This window comes from Maylandia zebra, linkage group LG8 (genome assembly GCF_041146795.1).
Source record: "Maylandia zebra isolate NMK-2024a linkage group LG8, Mzebra_GT3a, whole genome shotgun sequence".
In the NCBI taxonomy this organism is placed as follows: Eukaryota; Metazoa; Chordata; class Actinopteri; order Cichliformes; family Cichlidae; genus Maylandia; species Maylandia zebra.
Window position 1 is genome coordinate 18,533,801 of NC_135174.1, and position 19,889 is coordinate 18,553,689.

General features: G+C 40.7%; 1 protein-coding gene across 1 annotated transcript; it reads right to left on the bottom strand.

The window, feature by feature from the left end:
* Positions 1 to 14,063: 14,063 nt before the first annotated feature.
* On the bottom strand, positions 14,064 to 17,856 carry LOC101478993 (neurogenic differentiation factor 2). Its single transcript, XM_004561332.3, has 2 exons — positions 17,551 to 17,856; positions 14,064 to 15,444 (listed from the first exon to the last, which is right to left on the bottom strand). The coding sequence occupies exon 2, from the start codon at positions 15,429 to 15,431 to the stop codon at positions 14,358 to 14,360; it is 1,074 nt and encodes a 357-aa protein (XP_004561389.1). The 5' UTR covers positions 15,432 to 15,444; positions 17,551 to 17,856; the 3' UTR covers positions 14,064 to 14,357.
* Between the last annotated feature and the right edge of the window lie 2,033 nt (positions 17,857 to 19,889).

The window sequence follows — 19,889 nt, forward strand, 5'->3', positions numbered from 1 at the left end:
CCTCCTTTTCTGTGCACAGGTGTACAGCATACGCAGTGTGCACAGCATGTCACGCTGTCAGTCCGTACGTGCTGATTGTGAATCCACTTGGGAATGGCGGTGGAATTCCTGTTACCATGGAGATGTCCAAGCTCGCCTATAATAAAATTTCAACTTGAGAGAGATTAATTTAGGGGAAAGTGTTGATTTATTCATCCTTGTGGCTACTGATGCACTTCCTCATTCGCTCTGATGTTCAGCTCTGATGGCTGCCCATTTTCTGACTGGTTTTGATTTTTCAACCGTACCACAGCTGAAACGTGGCTGCTGGGCCTGCTGATGGGCTTTTCCATCTTCATCATCAGATAAGACAAAGGCTAAGTCTAATGATATTTTCAGTGTTTCTTGTAATCATCACATTTTTTAAGCCAACAGATCAAAGAGTTGCCTTTTATAGCAGTTGAGCTCTCTTGTTGGAGAAACAAACACATTCATGTGTCACCTTTAAGCTGGATGATGTCTTATTTCATTACAAAGCACATGGTCACTGTATTTTATGTTAAGCCAGTATAAAATATGCCAGCCTGCTGCCATAATCCTTCATAATGTGCCATTTTTAAAAAATCCCCATATATACTGCAACATGTATGTGTATAAAAGATGGCAACAGTCGTTGAAGATTGTTGTGAAGCTGTGAGCATGGTGCAGCTAGACCAGGAGTGTCAACCTCACTTGAGTTACTGGGCCTTACTTGAGTCCAATCTGATCTCAAGTAAGCTGAAATAGTAAAAGAGTTGCATAATAATCATTCATTCTCTTTTAATGAACCACCACATTTCCAAATCAGATGATGAACAGCCTGATATATGTTTTAAAAAAGTCCAGCATAAGCATTATGTTCTATGTGATATGTGACTAGCGCGTCACAGTGGTTCATCAAAAACACAAAACCTTCACACGTCAAGTTTTTACTTATTTTACACTTTATGATTCAATTTATCAAAATCTTAAAAATACATTTTATATCCCTGACATTTCAATTCAATTTTTCAGTGCAATTTCATTTATTTATCAGATCACAACAACTGTCTCCTCAAGGTGCTTTATATTGAAAGATAAAGACCCTACAATAATACAGAGAAAAAGCCAACAATCACATGACTCCCCTGTCAGCAAGCACTTTGGCGACAGTGGCAAGGAAAAACTCCCTTTAAACAGGAAGAAACATCTGGCAGGACCAGGTTCAACGAGGGGCAGCCATCTGCCATGACTGGTTGAGGGTGAGGGGAGGAAGACAGGACAATAGGCACACTGTGGAAGAGAGCCAGAGATTAATATTAACTATGATTAAATGCAGAGTGGTGAATAAACACATAGTGAGTGAAGAAGAATCGCTCCGCATCATGGAAAGCCCCCTGCAGCCTAGACTTACTGCAGCGTAACTACAGGAGGATTCAATAAAGACATCTTTAGCAATGTGGAAACAATAGGTTTGCCACCCACTGCACAGATCCTTAAAATACAACAAATGCCCTAAAACAGCTACGCAGTGTCCATTAAAAAAAAAAACCTGTAGACAGAGTAAAACAACTGCACAGGTATGTTCAATTTCAAGAAACCTGTTTGTGAGAGTCCTTATCATTGTACTGTAATCAGTGTTTCTCTTGCTAACATGTCCTTTTTGGATGCTGGTGAAAAACATTATAAATGTATTTTTGTGGATGAGGGAGGTTTCAAATTGCTCAATAAAGGGAGGTCAGAGTTTCACTGGCCAGTGAGCAACCATCGCAGTACTGTGGGGTTAGTATCATCATGTATAACAGAAGATGGTGGGGTAGGATGGAATTTTTTTATTGGCATAGAGTGCAGGATTCCTTGACAGCTATTCAGAGCTATTGGCATGACCTGTCATTTTGGGGAACAATGTCAGGTTCTGTCATGCTTAGCTGAGGCAGGCCTGCTTTCAGATCAATCCACATATGGAGTAACTGGTGATTTCACTGCAATTTTCACACTGTGAAAAGCCTACCAGTGGGGTCAAATTGGACTTTTCAGCAGGTCAGTTCTGGCCCTGGGGACACATGTTTGAAACCCCTGATCTAGCCTATTTAGGTACAAAGCACAAACAAAGAACTTAAGCACAGACAACCTGTTAGTTATCAGATTGTTAGATTTAAAATGCTCCAAAATGCACCAAAACCACAAGGACATTCAATAAGTCAAATTAGGTGAGGTAACATATTGCAGACATCTACTATTACTACTTATTAATCACATAAGTGAGCTTCCTAATAATGCATGCCTGTAAGAGTTAATACCTTTTAAACAGGAGGATTAGAATGCAGTTGTCATGAAGTTGCAGGCTGCAAGCATACTTATTTCTGCTGTAACGTGGGAATCCATGAGGAATGGCTCATTTTTGGAGCCATTTATAAAATGTAAGCTTTTATTACTTCCATATTAGCTTCATTTTTTCATTCCTTGCAGTCGCAGCCTAAGAATGACACATAGACATGTCTCATTCGATGTGAAATCTCATTCTCAGCGCTTCTTTCACTGCAGTCATAAACCATTACAAAACACAGATAAGAAGAAAATAACATTTCAAAACCAAATATTTTGATAAGTAGAAAATAGGAAGCAAGCAGAAGACCCCTGTGAAAAAGTCAGATGTTTTGTTGACCCATGCTTCCGCCCCAAACTCCTCCGTAACTATTTATCACGTCACAACTCCATCTCCTCATTTTGTTTGTCTGAGCCTAAAGAAAAATTATTTGATGCACTTGCTCAATCGAGTGAGATTTCTGCTCTTCTCCTGCCATAAATCTGCAATAAATGCTCACTGGAGCATCAAATGTATACTAATTTGCACTCGAAACAGTCAACTAAAAACATACAATTTACATAATGTTTAAATTATATTCACTATCATTTATGGGAATTAACTGAGTTGGGACTGAGTGACACATGGTGTAAAAACAAAGTTGTGGTGGTGGGGGTACTGCCCTTCAAAGATTTTAATATTCATCATTTCACAAACAGCTGTTGCACACTGAAATCCTCTTTTTAACGAAGAGGCTTTATAAATGTGTGTTTTTTCCAGGTGCTCAACACAAGTCTTTTATCTGTAGTTTTGATAGGAAGCACTTATTACCTTTTGTTAGCATGAGACTAGATGTAGTGAAAAGACGCATTAATATACACACCAGAGATAAACCCATATTTTAATTGAAATTGATACGTCACTCGCAACTGAATTTAATGCTGTTGTTTACATTTAGTATGCATCCATGTGTGCATATGCATGGACATGTGTTTAATACCAGCATGTCTCAATGCGACCCTCATGTCTTTCTTTTATTCAATGGATGCCCATCGAGCCCCTCACCCACACCCCTTCCCACATGCTGTGATGTGACGTGAGAGCTAATCTGTTCATTCCTCTCCTCATAATCTCTTTTAATCTGAAAAAGCATGGATGGCTATGGCATTACCTTGTCTCAAGGCTTCCACTGGGATGCGCACTCCATCTTGTTTTTAGCATGTGGGGAGAGAATGAAGGATGAGGCAATGGGGGCTATGGATCAGCAGAAAAAGAAAAGAGATATAGAACTAGAGGGAAGAGCAGAGAAAGGTGACATTGACCTGTGAGAGATGGTTGCAAATATTCAGAGAGGCCATGTCAGTGCCATAGTCTATGTACACATGTGGATAGAGGAAAGATGGCTGTAACAAGGTGTAACCTAATGGATTGGTTTACGTTGGAGCCAGATGGGCTCAGTTTTCAGCTGGTGCTGGTCTCATCTGTTTGAAACCATGAATTTCCATCTGAGGTTATACATTGATATGGAAATATTAAAATAGTAGTAAGACACAGATACTGCTCCAGGTCAATCAGCTCTCTGAAAGTATTTCTCTGCCTCCTCAGATGTCAGACACAAACTGATGCCGTATCTGGTACTCCAAAAGGCAGATTAGCATGTTAGCATTTTCTAATAAGTTGAAAAGTGTTCATTGTCAGCCTTTCAGGGGTAATAAAGAGGAATCTGCTGGTGTAGCTAGGTGAACTACAACAGGGAGCAACACAAAACAGCCACTATCATGAACACCACGTCAATTCTATTGTACAGGGTGGGCCATTTATATGGATACACCGTAATAACATGGGAATGGTTGGTGATATTAAAGTCCTGTTTGTGGCACATTAGTATATGTGAGGGGGCAAACTCCTCAAGATGGGTGGTGACCATGGTGGCCATTTAGAAGTCGGCCATCTTGGATGCAACTTTTGTTTTTTCAATAGGAAGAGGGCCATGTGACACATCAAACCTATTGGTAATGTCACAAGAAAAACAATGGTGTGTTTGGTTTCAACGTAACTTTATTCTTTCATGAGTTATTTACAAGTTTCTCTTTGTTCACAGCCATTGACATGTCGAAGAGGTTAACACGTGAGGAGCGGATCGAAATTGTGTCGATATCTGGTGAATGCAGTAACCGGGTCAGTGCAGCAGATTTCAATGCAAGACACCCTACGAGACCACCCATCTCCCATGCTACAGTTAGCAAACTGCTTGCTAAGTTTCGTGAAACTGGTTCAGTGTTGGATTTGCCAAAATGTGGACGCAAGAAAACTGTCACTAATGAAGAAACATCAGTGGCTGTCCTAGCTTCATTCAGCAAGCGACCACAGCGTAGCACTCGCCGCATGTCACTGGTGAGTGGCATTAGTCGAACATCCCTTCGGCGGATATTAGCTACTCACAAATGGCACCCTTACAAACTCCAGCTACTGCTGGAATCCATTGCAGTCATTTCCTAGAAAGTGCTAGCTGGTGCCGTCTTCCTAATGAAATCAAACACATTGTAAAAGCCGAAGAGCGTGATGAAGTCTGTCATTTTGCTCATTTGCAAGAAGTCAATATTATATGATCACCAGCACATTAATCAAAGCTCTAAATTTAGCTGTTGAAATCACAATGAAACCGACTGTTGAAATGACTAATTGGTTTGAAAATTTGACACTTTTTAAATAAGATTGAGATTTGATTTGAATCCAGCACCCAGCGACTGTTGGTTGCACTGCACTTTGGCACCGGCTTCAGCCTCAAACCGTGGTATTTGACTTGTGCAAAACAGCCTGAGAGATTTGAGATTATGTTAATAAAGGTCAACAATACACAGTAATTATCAGGACATGATTGCCAGTTGTTGCTTTACATAATGCTGAACAGCTCAAATTATAAAGCTTTGGCAAACTCATCATAATCAGCATGAAAGTGAAGAGCACTTACCTCAGAGTGCTCCATGTCTATGTGGAGGATCATAAAATCAAAACAAGGATAGAGCGAAATGCAACTGTTTCATGCAAAGCCAGAACATGCAATGCTTCACACTCTTGACATTTTACACATGGTAAGCTGCTACACCAAGTAAACACAATAAACATTGTGGATCTTACATAACTCTGGGTGCAACGTGAAACTAAATTACCAAAATACTTTAACACACAAAATAGTGAAACTGTAAATCAAAGCATCTGTATGTTGTGTCAGCTCAGTAAGTATTTCAGTCATGTATCAATGTGATATTACTATGTACATTTTTCTGAGGACCAAGAGCAGAAACCTTTATTGATCTTCAGTAAGTTCACAAAAAAACCCGCTTATGTTGATCCAAATACTAAACTCTTGTTTCTTTCCTTAACAATGTGAACAAATACACTCTTTGCTTCATTGGGCTCTTATGTGTCTTTATGTTTGACGAAAAAGAAGTACAGCATTTAAAATTAAAGGTGGAAACTGTCTTGAATTTTCCTCTTTATCACAACAAGTGGGATTATAAATCTCTTGTTAGGTGGAACATAGTAGATATTTAATTAAAAGCTATTGTTTTCTCAAAAGGGATTGAAAGCACATTGTTTGTTGGAAATAACTGGATGTGTTTTTATTGTCTTAATATCTGATTGTGTTGTGTAAATCTGTTGTTTTGAGTCTGAACATGTTTAACTTGTTAATAATGTCAGTATTTTCCAAAGCTAATCCACCAAAGCTAGATTTTGACATTTCTTTACTGTATATTTTTATTTTTGCCAAATACTACACTGAAACTGATTACTGATGCTAATGGTAAAAGCGCTGACAGCATGTAAAAAAATTAAAAATTCTGAAATATGCATTCCTTTAAATGTGATTCTAAGGACATAAGAATATGTAAAGACAGCTCATCGTACCTCTGATTTTGAAATCATTGTACACAGCATGATTTCCCTGTAAATCTAAGCCTCGTATTTACAGTAAAATAAAATCAGGGGCAGGTCTACAACAAGACAGAGAACTCTTTCAAATTTAACATCTGGGCTGTTCTGATCAAAGGCTTTTTTTTTTTCAAACCAGGAGAAAACAAGTGTTTTATATGCACATCAAGCAATAAACTCAGGTACAAATGGACACTTAGAGGTCAGAGCCACACAAAGTCGAAACCTGTGGGTGGCTGCTAAGTCAAGGCCAGCGACTAAAGAGAGAGAAGAGGTTGTGTGTGTATACATGTCTGCACATATGTGTGTGTGTGTGTGTGTGTGTGTGTGTGTGTGTGTGTGTGTGTGTGTGTGTGTGTGTGTGTGTGTGTGTGTGTGTGTGTGTTGTGAGCATCTGCATGCATGAGAGACACTGTGGTAGTCTCAGTATGTGTGAGAGTGAGAGAGTGTTTAAATTCAGTGACAGCTGTTCATTAGTCCATTACAACCCCACACTGCTGATTCCTCGAAGCAGCACATACAAGCAGAAAGACACAACAAGAAGGACGGGCCACATTTCATATACATACGTCTTAATTGTTGTTGTGTGTGTGTGTTCTTATGTGTCTTTCCTCTGGCATTAAATTTCATACAGGTTTATTGTATTAAAAGAGGGAAATTTTATACATTGCTGTTTTTGACAAATCTAAATTTTAGCTAAATATTTAAGCTTCTTCTTTAATTTTCTTTTCCTTCTATCTTTTCTTTGTCTTCATTTTTATTTTGATTGACTTTTTCAGGCCAGCATAGTATTATCTCACTGATAACAATCTCCATTGGTGTTATTTTAATTTTGGTCTTTTTTGTAACCTAATCACCCTTCACTTAAAAAAAGAGTATTTAATAATAGTTGAAACTGCTTCTTTTGAAATAAAAGGTGTATTTCTTAATGCATCAGTGTTTCAAATGCATGCATACAACAAATGTATGTTTTATTTAAAAAATTGACCCCCTACCTAATTGCATCCTCGTGAGCGAGTACTGAGTGTCTGAGCTTCTCCTGTGGACATGCAAATAGTTTTCCTTCTGTTATGGTGTGTTTGCTGTGTTATGCTGCGTGTACATCTGGGGGATGTCTAATGTGTGAGTGGGAGAATGCAGAAACATATGGACAGCGGCCAGCACGGGTCTATTTCACTGAACTTTAAATGAAATCTGCACACCTGGCAGATTCTCGTCTTGCTGTATCTAAAATCAGGTCTTTGGTAGTTGCATTTACATATTTTAATATATAGGAATCCACTAAAGACACTGGATATTTTTTGTCTGTGTTAATGACAGTTTGTGCAGCATTTTTCAGGTTTTATAAAATCAGCGATGCACTGATGTTACGGTTAAATATTAAAATATTATTTTGTGTAATATGGAAATATAAAACACACACATGTGCACAGAGACACCCAAGCACTGTCACTGTGACCTCACCATACACAGATGATTTAGCCACACTGACAGCTAACAGCTACAATACAACCACATTATCATTTGTAATTGAATTAAATGCTCAAAACATTTCAGAATAGAGGAAATTTACATCTTACATCGTTTTACATGTTGTGGATATTTAATATTAAATATAATTTGTGATTTCCATTTATCCAAATTCTGCTGTTTATTATAATATTGATCATAATAATACAATTAATCTTCCTGAATATCATGTTATTATGTGGGAGAGGCAGGAGCCACAAAGACAAGCTGCAGAGGTCGGTTAAGTTAGGACACTTGGATGCTATTTGTTGGATCCAGGCCCAGATTTCCTCAGCTGGGAAGAGATTTGACCTCTAATCTTAAGTCTATCACCTCTTTAGAACTGAACCTGCGTAAAGCATCATCCATATGGTTGATTGTCTCACTTTAACCTCAGCAGAAAGCCTGGAAATTATAATGTAAATATTAAACTCAACAAATCCAGTACAGTGTATGGGTAACTACTTCATACTCCTGTCATGTCGCTATCTATGTGCTGGTGTCCTGTAAAGCAGCCCTGATGTCCTCTCCCTTAAAATTACTAGTTATTACTACACCGTTAAATGAAGCTGCCTAGCTCTAAATTTCCAGACACTATTGGCTGCATCAGCATCTGCTAAAATTTCAAGAAAGGACTTCTTTAATAGGAAGTCAATGTTTAGCAAGAGAGACACAACTGCGAGGGTGGGAACTATATTGAGTATCTTAGAAGGAATGCTTGCATGAGGTGTGTACATGTATGAAAAAGTGTACTTGTGTTGTTCATGTTGTGGGGACATAAATTTGCATTCACACGTTGTTAGGCAAGTAGGAGTTCTGGTTCAATTTAGGGTAAATCTTCTGGAAGTGAGTGCTCGCTGTGAGTTGTAATGTCCTCCGAAGTTATGAAAACACGACTTTGCATGTGTGCGTGTGTTTGTGAATGTGGGTGACCAGTGACGGAGGAGATAGGCAAGGGTGTGATGTACTTTTAGATACTCAACGTGTTAGATAGAAGTGACCATGTGCCATTAGTGCGAAAAACCGAGGCGAAAAAAAGTAAAGAGAAGAGAAAGGTGAGGAAAAAAGTGATATGCCGGGAGGAGAAAGTGCTGTGTGGAAAAAAAAAAAAGGAGAGAGAGAAAGAAATATGCGATGAGTGTGTGATTAAAGAAAATAGGAGCTGTGAGGGAGAGTTTGTGTAAGTTTGTGTGTGGGATGAAGTAAAGATGGGTAAAAAGGCAGGGAGGAGAGGAGAAGAACAAAAAGAAGTGAACATGCCAGAGTAGGAGAGGAGATGGAGGGAAAGAGAGGAGAAAGGAGCAGAGGAGCGAGGGCAATGAGCTGGATTGAATACCATCTGACAGGTCCAGCTGGGAGTTTGCCCACCCTGCAGCACCGCAAAACCCCTCAATATGGAGGCCAATTACTGCTGCCCGTGTGACCGTGGCATGGCAGCATCAGAGACGCAACCCTCCTCCTCGCCTCTCCTTTCCCTCTTCCTCTGCCCCCCTCCTCCCCTTCTCATTTCCTCACACTCCCCCAAAAAATAAATAAAAAACACTCCCACCATCTGTGCAGAGTGACAACAACCTCTATAGCCTACCATGCACAACACAGACTGTACACTGCACACACAGACACACACACACACAGGCACTTGGGGCAAACACACACATCAAACATGACAAATCCTCACTGATGGGCTCTGTGTGCTTTCATACTCACCATCAAGTGTGTGAGTGGTTGGGTATCAGTGTGTTTGAGTTGTGTGTGCATCTTTTTTTTTCGAGGTCTGATACTTTTACACTTGCATTTTAAAAAGAAAAATAATAAATGTAATAATCCTGCAACACACAAAGACAGTCAGCCATGCACATGGGTATCCATGCTGTACCCAGTCACACAGACTTGCACACAACACTATTGTTCTGCAGATGCAGTGGAATTTCACCCCATGCCAGCTTCATCTCTTTTCACAGAGCTGGGCGTGGCGCTCAGGCTGGCAGGGTGGTAATGGTGGGAGGGGGCACGGTGGCTAAATATGATGCAGTGCCCACTGCAGTGGAGGTGAGTGCAGAATTTAGCCAGGAATAAAAAGATCAAGGATGAAAAATTAAAAGACATTTTTTTTTGTTCTTGTGCCTTCTCTTCAACTGTTGGGGAGTAAGTGACAAAACATGTTGCATATTATATAGAGCTCTCTCTCTATGTGTCACACACACACACACACACACACACACACACACACACACACACACACACACACACACACTGGGCCCCACAGAAGCTCTCCAGTGAGTGATCCTGGTGCTGCAATGGGGACTTTGTCACTCTTCTTTTAATAGCACTAAGTTATTTTAAGCCTGATTTATTTGTGCCTTCCGCCTGTCTCTCTCTCTCTCCTCTAACGCACAAACACTCTATGCTATGACACTGATTAGTCCCATTAAACCATTAAATACATTTTCGAGATTAATCCCAATACAATTAATCCGGTAAATGTTTACCTAATCTGATAAATGGGAGTAAAGCGGTCCAGATGGACATCTGTGTAGGCCCCCGTAAGCCTGGGACTACCTTGTGACCTGTTTGCAGTGTCGCGAGTGTTGTGTGGTGTCCGGCGACTTTAGCGAATCGCCAAATTGGAGCTCTGAGCTGGATTATTTAATTACAGTAATTGCACGGTATTTTATAAACACTCATTTGAACAATTACGCCTAAACGCGATACCAGAGAAATTATTTTTTTGGTCATTAGTAATGTCACTTAACCCGATTTGTCATAGATTTGTCCAGAAATACCACGTGTAGCTACGATAATGTAAGATGTAAAATATATTTTATTAAGATCTGGCAAATCTGACTTGAAACCCGTAATGATAAATAATTAATCGGGTAATTGCTTTAGACCGAGGCCCATAGTCGTATGGGTGTCAGTGGAACACTGTTCAAGGGCTAATTTGACATTTATAATGATTATAATAATGATATTATTATTATTTGTTTTTATTTTCTGAATGCCCCTGGACCCACAGGTGAGTTTAAAGGGTTAAAAGTCATGCACTATTTAAAGGAATGCTGCAGGAGGGACTAACGGGAGATGAAACGGACACCTCTTTAACCCAGTTCAGTGTCCGATTAGTTTCACGCTCGGTCTCTCTGCAGTCTCCTTCAAAAGTGCACGACCGGGGGAAAAGGGTCCCTTTCTGCGCGGGGCACTCAGCCTCCTTTAACGGCGGAGAATAATGAACAGATGCTGAGTGAATTAGGAAAGAAATACTGGGTCCCTCCCACAAGGGCCACTTTGGCAGGGGCCGCCTGGCTGCCACGTGGCGCAGCTGGCACCCGGGTTGGTGATGGTGGGCTCTAGTAGTCTCTGGCTTTACTGGTGCTCAGACATTTAGCGACTTGGCACTGAGCTCAGCCATCAAATCCACTGCCAACCGACACCCTCCTCGCTAAAAGAAGTCCACCACCGAACTGTCAGGTTACAGCGGAAAATAAAGTAAAAAATGCACCCTCTCACCTTGCCCTCTGAGACCTGCCCTTCACCCGGGAAGAATAGTGGTCAACTGGTGAGAGGGGATGCCGGAAATATCAGGTGGTGATCACTTTTTCCCCCCAAGATTGTTTTATGCAACCTAATTTTATCTAATGCAAAACATTAAAAATATACGTCCGTGTGGCCACACTCGCTTTCAGGCATGCAGCCACTTGTAGGATACAAGCGTTCAAGGGACATAGAGGTTTCCTTTTCTTTCTAATGCTGGCTAATTAATATATAATCTAAGAGTTTCCCAAATTAAGAAGCTTTTCGTTACTTGAATTAATCAAAATTGTTTTCTGGAAATTGTTTTTGCGGTTTTTTTACGCACTCGTGGGCAGCACCACATAATAAATATTAAACGCCGGATGCAAAAGAAAAGATGCAAACCCCAAATTACGATTTTTTAAAATCACTTTGATATCAAATATTTCTTAGCGTGCAAATGCTTTTAACCATGTTTAGGTTAAGTTAGTTTATAGTTGAGCGCACGCATAATACAAAACTGCGCGATTTTCCCTTCAAAAGTAGAAATAAATAAATGAATAAATACAATTTTGTTTAAGGGTTAGATCCGTTTAGTAAACATTAAAGTAAAATAAATTACAATAAATTAATCATTTAAATTCCTAAAAGACATCAAGCTCGTCATCTGAGAACTTTCTCCGATCAAAAATGGCCTTTTAACCCATGTTTGCTTGTCTGCCCTTCCACGATCACCAAAACTGCGGCCCTGCCAAAACCTTTCAAAACTGTGCATTTTCTGTATTTATACAGGATATATGTTACTACTATGTATCATTTATGTTGGTGGTTTGGACTTTACGCGTGCAGGTGTGTGTGCATGTCTATTCTGGCACGGACTTGATCTTCAGGGGAACGGGCCACTGACTCACCTGATTTTGCACCTGCACATCTCTTTCACCGTTTTAGGACGTCAGATGGGCTTTTTTTTTAATGGTAAAATGTAATTAAATTAAAATGCAAAAATAAAATTCTTACAGCACCGAATCGATGTTTTTGCAGTGCAAATCTTTTTTTACGTACATTTTTGCTGACATTTTTTTCTTTTTTGCTTGTGTTAGTGCTTGGATGGGACCGTTTCCACCCTGCGGTGCCCGGTACTGATTTCCCCTGGATGTCCAGAGCAACATATGAGACCCAGGGCACTGGTCCAAAGATGGTGGCTGCTTTCTCCAGTGATATGAGAAATCACCAAAAATACGATCTCGACCACACATGATTAAACTGTGAACTATTCGCTCAAACGTGGTTTAAAGCGAGCATTAAAAACTTTACCAATAACTTATTTGTGGTCAGTGTTAATATTAATATTATTGTTTTGCATTAAGTAAGTGTTGTGAATCTTTAATAAGGTCATTCTATTATTTAAGCTGTTGGACAAATACACTCACCTGAGAATCAAACCACGGTGGCGTGACAGGGCCCAGATCCATGCGCGGTGTGCTGGAAAAGAGAATCGCTAATCTGAATGCCAGGCGCTCAGTTTCTGCAGACCACTTGTTCTTCCTCCTACGCTCTGCATTCAGGGGCCTTTAAACTATATCCATCTTGAACGGATCCCTTACATTCCATTGTTGTGAATTTAAAACCGTGGAGTTAAAAAAAAGAAGAATAAGGAGGAAAAAACGCAACCCACAAAATAAAAAGATGGAAGCCAAAAAAGATGTGGCACGATTTTATCGCTAAACACTTGAGGGTTTCCTTAAGGTTGCCGTGTGAACTGCTAAAAATAAAATAAAATAAAATGTGTTTAAAAAGCAACACATCTCAAGTATATTATCCGCATATTTGATTTGGCAACGACGTCTTTTCCTAGCGCAACTCTCCCCGTTTTCTGGGCTTGAGAGCCGCACTAGGATTACACTGGCTTGTGCCCCCCTCCCCTGTGGCTGGGTTACATATCGCCTCAAAGAATTGGCCTCAGATTTAGCATTACATACTTGCCATTTAGCAGGGTACATCACTCCTTATGGATGATAATTCTGTTCCAGGCCTCTTCAAAGTTCAAGGATGCATCCTGCTAGGAAGGCAGGAGAATGTGCCTTTAATGAGTGCACATTATGGCACAGTGAAATACAGCCCAATTTATTCTTGTTTCTTTTTCTTTTTACTCAAAGTGCTGTTTCAGTTTGTGTAACAGGTTTGTTTGATTTCTATACCTGTTTATCGTAGCCTTTACTTTACAGTGCGCATGCGTAGAGGCTGTTACAAGTGGTTGTTAACCTAATTAACCCACGCCTTCAGCAGTCCAGATTTTCTAACTATCAGCTGTGTTCAAAATGTTTTTGTTCGTTGGATATTTTGGGACCTAAAAGCCAGGGTCACAGGCTTCACTCCAAAATTTAATGATTTTCCTTTCTGCGTTTGATTCTAATAAGCTGTTGTCTAGCAACGTACATAAATTCTTAATTTATAAAGCAGAGATCAACTACACATTGGCATTGAGCTGAGATAAAAGGCTTTTAGCCTGCTGCTCTAATCTGTCTACTGTAAATCTTTCACTGCCCTGAGAGCGAGTGAGCTGTAGGACCTGTGTATTCTGCGAAAAGCGACTTTAATGTGTTGTTTACAGGGTTGGCTGACCACAGGGAAAATTTGCACCTAGTTATATTAAAAAATATTACTGGGTTACAACCGTTAAGTGCTTTTTTTTTTTTTTTTTTTTATTTTCAAGGAACCTTTTTTATGAATTATTTTCATGATATATTGCAGTAACTGAATGAAAGCTCCCCTAGTAAAGAAAGAAGATTTGTTCGCTCATTTCAGACGATTAGAAAACACTTTTTTATTTTAAGTCGTTTGAGTCATAACATGTTTCATGTTGGCCTATACATTGTTTATGTCAGTTGCACTCATTCTGCATACAGGATAATACTGGACACACTTTGATATGATGTACAACAGTATAGGGATGACATCAGTAGAATACAGAAGATAATCAAAAGACTCTTTCTGCCACCTCCATCACCTCCCTTTAGAGACTCTTCTTGTTTCCCAAACAATATTAAACATTATAGGATTGTCATTAGAATGTCAATAAGCCTGATTGGACCGTAGTATGGAATCAATTGTGGAAAAAGGCATTGAGATCCTCGTATGGGGGCGCCCTGTCGTGGTGCAAGTGTACGTCGTGGAATGGTGGAATGTTTTCTGAGTGCGCACCACCACTGCGCGTACCCGAAGGCCCAAAGGGTATGCTGTGGCTGGGTCGAGAAGTGGTCAGTCCAGAGTAGTGCACAGAGTAATGATAGTTCCTGTCAGTCTCAGAGGACTCCTGCTGCCTCCCGGAGAGTCCGCCGTTCAGGCACACGGGAGGGCTGTGCTGGCCTTCGTAGTCCGGGCTGCTGTAGTCAGGGGACGTGCCTCCAGGCGGGTACACGGCCTCGTATCCAGAGCCGTAGGAGTGGCTTCGCAAGTTGAGAGCACCGGTTCCGGGCTGGTAATGAGGGCTGGAGAGGCGCGAACACCGGTACGAGTAGGGATGGACCGAGAAAGGAGAACTCGGCATGTGGAATCGGGCTCCGTCTGAACACTGTTCAGTTAGGAAGTTCCTGGTGTTGAGCTGCAGGCAGCCTGCCACCAGATTGGTGGTGGGCTGGGACAGGCCTTTGCACAACATCTGCACGTAGGTCACCACATCTGGACGCTTTCCGTTGCGTAAAATCTCCCCGAGGGCTAATATGTAATTCTTGGCCAGCCTCAGAGTCTCGATCTTGGAGAGTTTTTGGGTTTTTGAATAGCAGGGCACCACCTTGCGCAGGTTGTCCAGCGCGGAATTCAAGTCGTGCATGCGCATGCGCTCCCGAGCGTTTGCCTTTACCCGACGCATCTTGGAGCGCTCCACGCGAGCCGCCGTCATCTTACGTTTCTTTGGGCCGCGCTTCTTGGGTTTGTCCCCGCTGTTCTCATCCCCACACTCCTCTTCCTCGGCCTCCTCGTCCTCATCATCGTCGCCGGCCATCTCAGACTCAGCTCGACTGCTGCCTTCCAGTGGCTCGTCCAGCTCGTCGTCCTCGAGGTGGCAGGGCTCGTGGTCATCTTCCTTGGCTTTGGAGTCCTCGACCTCATTGTCCTCCACCCAGTCGGCTGCGAGCCTCTGGACGTCTGGCAGCACCTCGCTGAACAGACGGCTCAACATTGTGGCATGCAACCTGCAAGACAGACAAACAGCGCTTCAGCCTGGCTGTTGGGCGCCCTGCTTTTTACGCACCAACAAGCACGCATTGCAAAAAAATCTCCGGTGAGCCCTCATAGGGTCGTAGCTTCTAGACGTCCCTAATCTTAAGAAAGAAACAAAAAAACCAGTTATTATTCGCTAATTATTTTATAAGCAGTGAGAGTGCCCTGTGGCTTATATCACCGAGTTTTGCGTTGAACGTCAAGGCTTCTTCAGACTGAAATCCACCAAGCAGGGTATCCCAGCTGTTCCACAGTGGGTTACATCTTTGTTTGAAAAAGAGACAACCTAGAGCTATAGAGCTATGACAGTTTGTAAAATTATCCCATCACCTAGGGTTCAAAATTCTACAAGACAGGTTATCTATATGCCATGAAATATTGTTCAATTGCTAAACAAAAAAAAAACTGTCATCTTTTGTGTAAAAAAATAAATGCATACATTTAATATTTATTTCAATTTGAATCAATTTAGTTTCACATTGTGCTTAACCAAATTGGCCGTATAAAATTGCTCGTCACGAAAACTTAATGTTTCCACCTTTTAAAAAAAATTATAGCAAAAACATATTTATGGGAGATTCTCTTAATAAAAACTTTAGAATTTAGTACTATCTTTTTTTTAAGAAAATCAGATGCATTTGGTTTATTCTTCAGGCAAGTAACCGTGTAGGCCACTGTTCAGCCTCAGCATGTGCTTCGATCTGTTCCCTCCAGCAGCACGGCGCAGACTGGCCTGCTTCTGCTGAATCCCCAAGGGGCTCACTGGGGTGCGGGTCCCTCCTCTGTCCAATAAATTACCAACTTGGAGGAATTCCATTACACACAGGCCGCACACAGGACCAAGGGAGCAAACAGATTTTTGTTAAAAATTACATTTTTAAAATACACCTTTTTCTATTTTTTTAATCTTAATCGTGAAAAAAAATTAGATATATGCGTTTAACTTATAAAATCCAGATAGTGTAAAAATGAAATGCACCAGAACCTCAGTAAACTCTCTGCGGGTTCATGAACCCTGTTTGGCACACCTTCGCAGATCACGCAGGCTACAGATAAATCCTCATCTGAGGACTTTAGTTTGTCTGGACTTAATAAATAAATAAATCATAGATTTGTGAGCGAAAATTAGAGTATGTTTTCATACTGACCTTGACTGTTTGTTTTTTTAAATAATTCTATCAATACCTTTCTTTTCCGTCAGAGATTCCAGCCCGATCAAAGCTCTTTTTAAGTTACACAAATCTAGCTTTTAATTAAATTTCTCCTCATAATTTATTTATTTATTTTTTCTGAAACCAACTTAGTCAAAATGTAAATCCTCTCCGAATTCATGTCACCACATTCACCGACGACACGGGTTAAATAGACAAGTTCTGTGCTAAAATTAAATGTAAAGATATTATAAAAGCTGCCACATCCACAGATCTCCTCAGGTTCTCACTACCCTGAGCTCAGCTGTGCGTTTGGTGTCCAAGGGCGTATTTTTTATCTAATCTTGTAAGCACAATGTAATTAATGCCTACCAATACCTTGTCAATTAGCCTATGTATCTCTGTGGAGAATACTACCCCCACAGTGCTCTGACGTGAATCATGCAAGAGCACACACAAACACACACACACGCACACACGCACGCACACACACACACGCACACACACATGCTGCTCATTTTCTAAGACAATAAAATGCAAATTATGAATGCCAAAAGTGACAAGTAGAACCTATCTCTTGAGGGTCAGTGTGGATTTATTTAAACGAAATCTATGAAACACAGCATGATCGATGTCCTCCGATAATAAAAACATTAATATATATATATATATAACAAAAATGAAAAAGCCTTAAAAAAAAGATTACAAGCCCAATCTGATCATATCGCTTGCGATACAATGATCAAAAAGAGCCAGGAAAACTGCACCCTTCTTCCAAAACAGGTTTAAAGCATTACATTATCTCAATCTGGCATCGAAACCCAAATTACCCTCCCCTAACCGTGGCTGTAAGAGACATCAGCACAAAGACAAAAACAAATCTGGATCATTATCTGATAGTCTACTGACTAGAATTGTGCAACCTACCTCCGTGGTGGAGCTCAGTGACGGGGCAAAGCGGGTTTGTTTACACCATCTCTCTCCGGGTGGGCATCACATCCACACGCCCTGCACGGATGCTTGTGCGAGCGAGGCGCTGCGTTCTGCTCTCACACCTCTCTCTCCTCTCCTGCCACCCTGCTCTGTCTGCTGCTGCTATCCTCAGCCCAAACGCGAGGAGGGAGCCGTGTGGCACCTCAGAGGCAGGACTGGGTGGGTTACATACCAGCTCTGATGCCAGGCCCATATGGCTGGCACGTCATTGGCAAGAGCCATCACATGAGAGCCGGTGATTGACATGCGGCCGCATTCACAGAGACTGGCTTCCCCTGGGGGAGAGGGACTCGCCATCTGTCACTGAGCTGAAAGAGAAAATGGAATAAGGAGAGGATGGCACAAAAAAAAGAAACGTAGGATTCAGGCTGCTTCTCTTAACCTCCATCTTTGGGGAAAATTGGGTTAATCTCGTATAGAAGATGTAGGAAAATCCCCTTATAGCATTAATTGTAATATACATGTAATAGCATTCATATAGTTGGCTACGCCACAACAAATATCCCCAGCGCGGAGATCTAAAATGAGCTGTGTAGGATAAGAAAATCATGATGATGGAAATCATCCACATATGGGAACATTTTGGAAGTATTTCAGTGAAACAGTATATTGGCCCAAAAAAACAAACAGCAACTGAACTCATCCCCGATTCCATCAACAGAAACTTGAGCAAACCAGCGTGCCCACACCCCACACAAAGGTCTGGGATGAGTAAGTTGCCGTTCATACAGATCAGAGTCAGAGTGCAATTGCCTAAACGAATCAGTTAAACTGAGCTTAGCAAGGCGTCTTGGTTTGGGTTGCCAGGACTGGCACAGGTGCCAGCGGCCGGACTGACGCCAAAGGTGGCGAAGGCACAGATTGCAGAGAGGGGCCAGAAGATGGGGCAAGGCAAGAGGTAGAGAGAAGCAAGAACGAAAGGCGGGGTGGGTGGTGGGGAGGCTTATCAGCATCATCATCATCATCATGCTATTGAGCCTCACTCGACTGACCGCTGTGTAATTTGTGCATTCTCAGTGGAAAAACCAAAGTGCCTGACAGACAAGTATTTTTATTTTTTATTGTTTCACACATTTAAATCTCTGATAAAAGTCATACACGGGCACAAATGTGAATGGAGGTTAATGAGAGATATTATGTGCCATTTTCAGGAGTCCTTTGGGTTAATAACAAAAGCTCAAACCCAATAAGAAGAATTTCATGCTATTTTTCTTTCACTATTAAATGCCAAACATACACTTACATCAAATGGACATTTAAATAATGAAGACACGTCATGCATATCATCATATCATTACATTATCCTACAGGCAAAAGGAGAGTTCGAGATTCTCGGTTTTAGGAGTCACCAAAGGCGTCATGTCACAGCTCAGATTAAAAGTAAGAACTAAATGAACAAATAAATGCATTTTCCCCTCCGCTGTGATTGAAAAGGTTTAAAACCTGGAGAAGAGTATTGTATAGTATTGTTTATTCTATATCTGCCTTGAGTTATTATATTTAAAGAGGAAAATGAAGAGATTAGGAGAAGCTTTAAAGTTAATTTGGCCTCATATGTCCTGAACTGCCAAGCCTTTGGTTCTATCAATCTTATAAACATCTATATTTTACGGCTCGGTTCACATATCACTGAAATTCTCAGTGACTACTCTTTCCACAGTTATGTGTGGGTGACACCTGCTGGAAATAGAAAGCAAATACACGACGTCCTCGGTAAAATATAATAAAATTACGCATTTTCAGCTTTTCCAAAAGAGGATGGAACGACGTTTTTAATTTAGAGTGTGTTGTAAATAAACACAGCCAAATATTTACCTTCTTCAGCAGAAGTAAATCTATGGATATTTGCATCATGTTTAATCGCTTTGAGGTTTTGTGAAATATATTGAAATATTCATATTTTTAAATATTGCAAATAAATATTCTTGTTATTTCAATACTTTGAACTATAAATGTAAAAATTTAAATATCACTCTGTGCAAACGTCAGTCATAAGAAATTAGAAATGGCTGCTTTTTCTTAGCAGTTGTCGCCACCTTCTGGTGGTTTCAGTAACTACACAGTGCCACACAGGAACGCTCACATGTATGATCTGTTGTGGATTCTACATTACATTTATAATAACACAATAATCTTATAAATATTTCACCTTCAGCTCTGCTCATTTTTGTGCTGTGTCGTGAGTTTGGACTATCATATATTTACTTGCATTCAAACCTCCCCTCAGTGAAGTGATTTCTTTACTTTTGGCCATAAGATGGTGCTGACTTGTC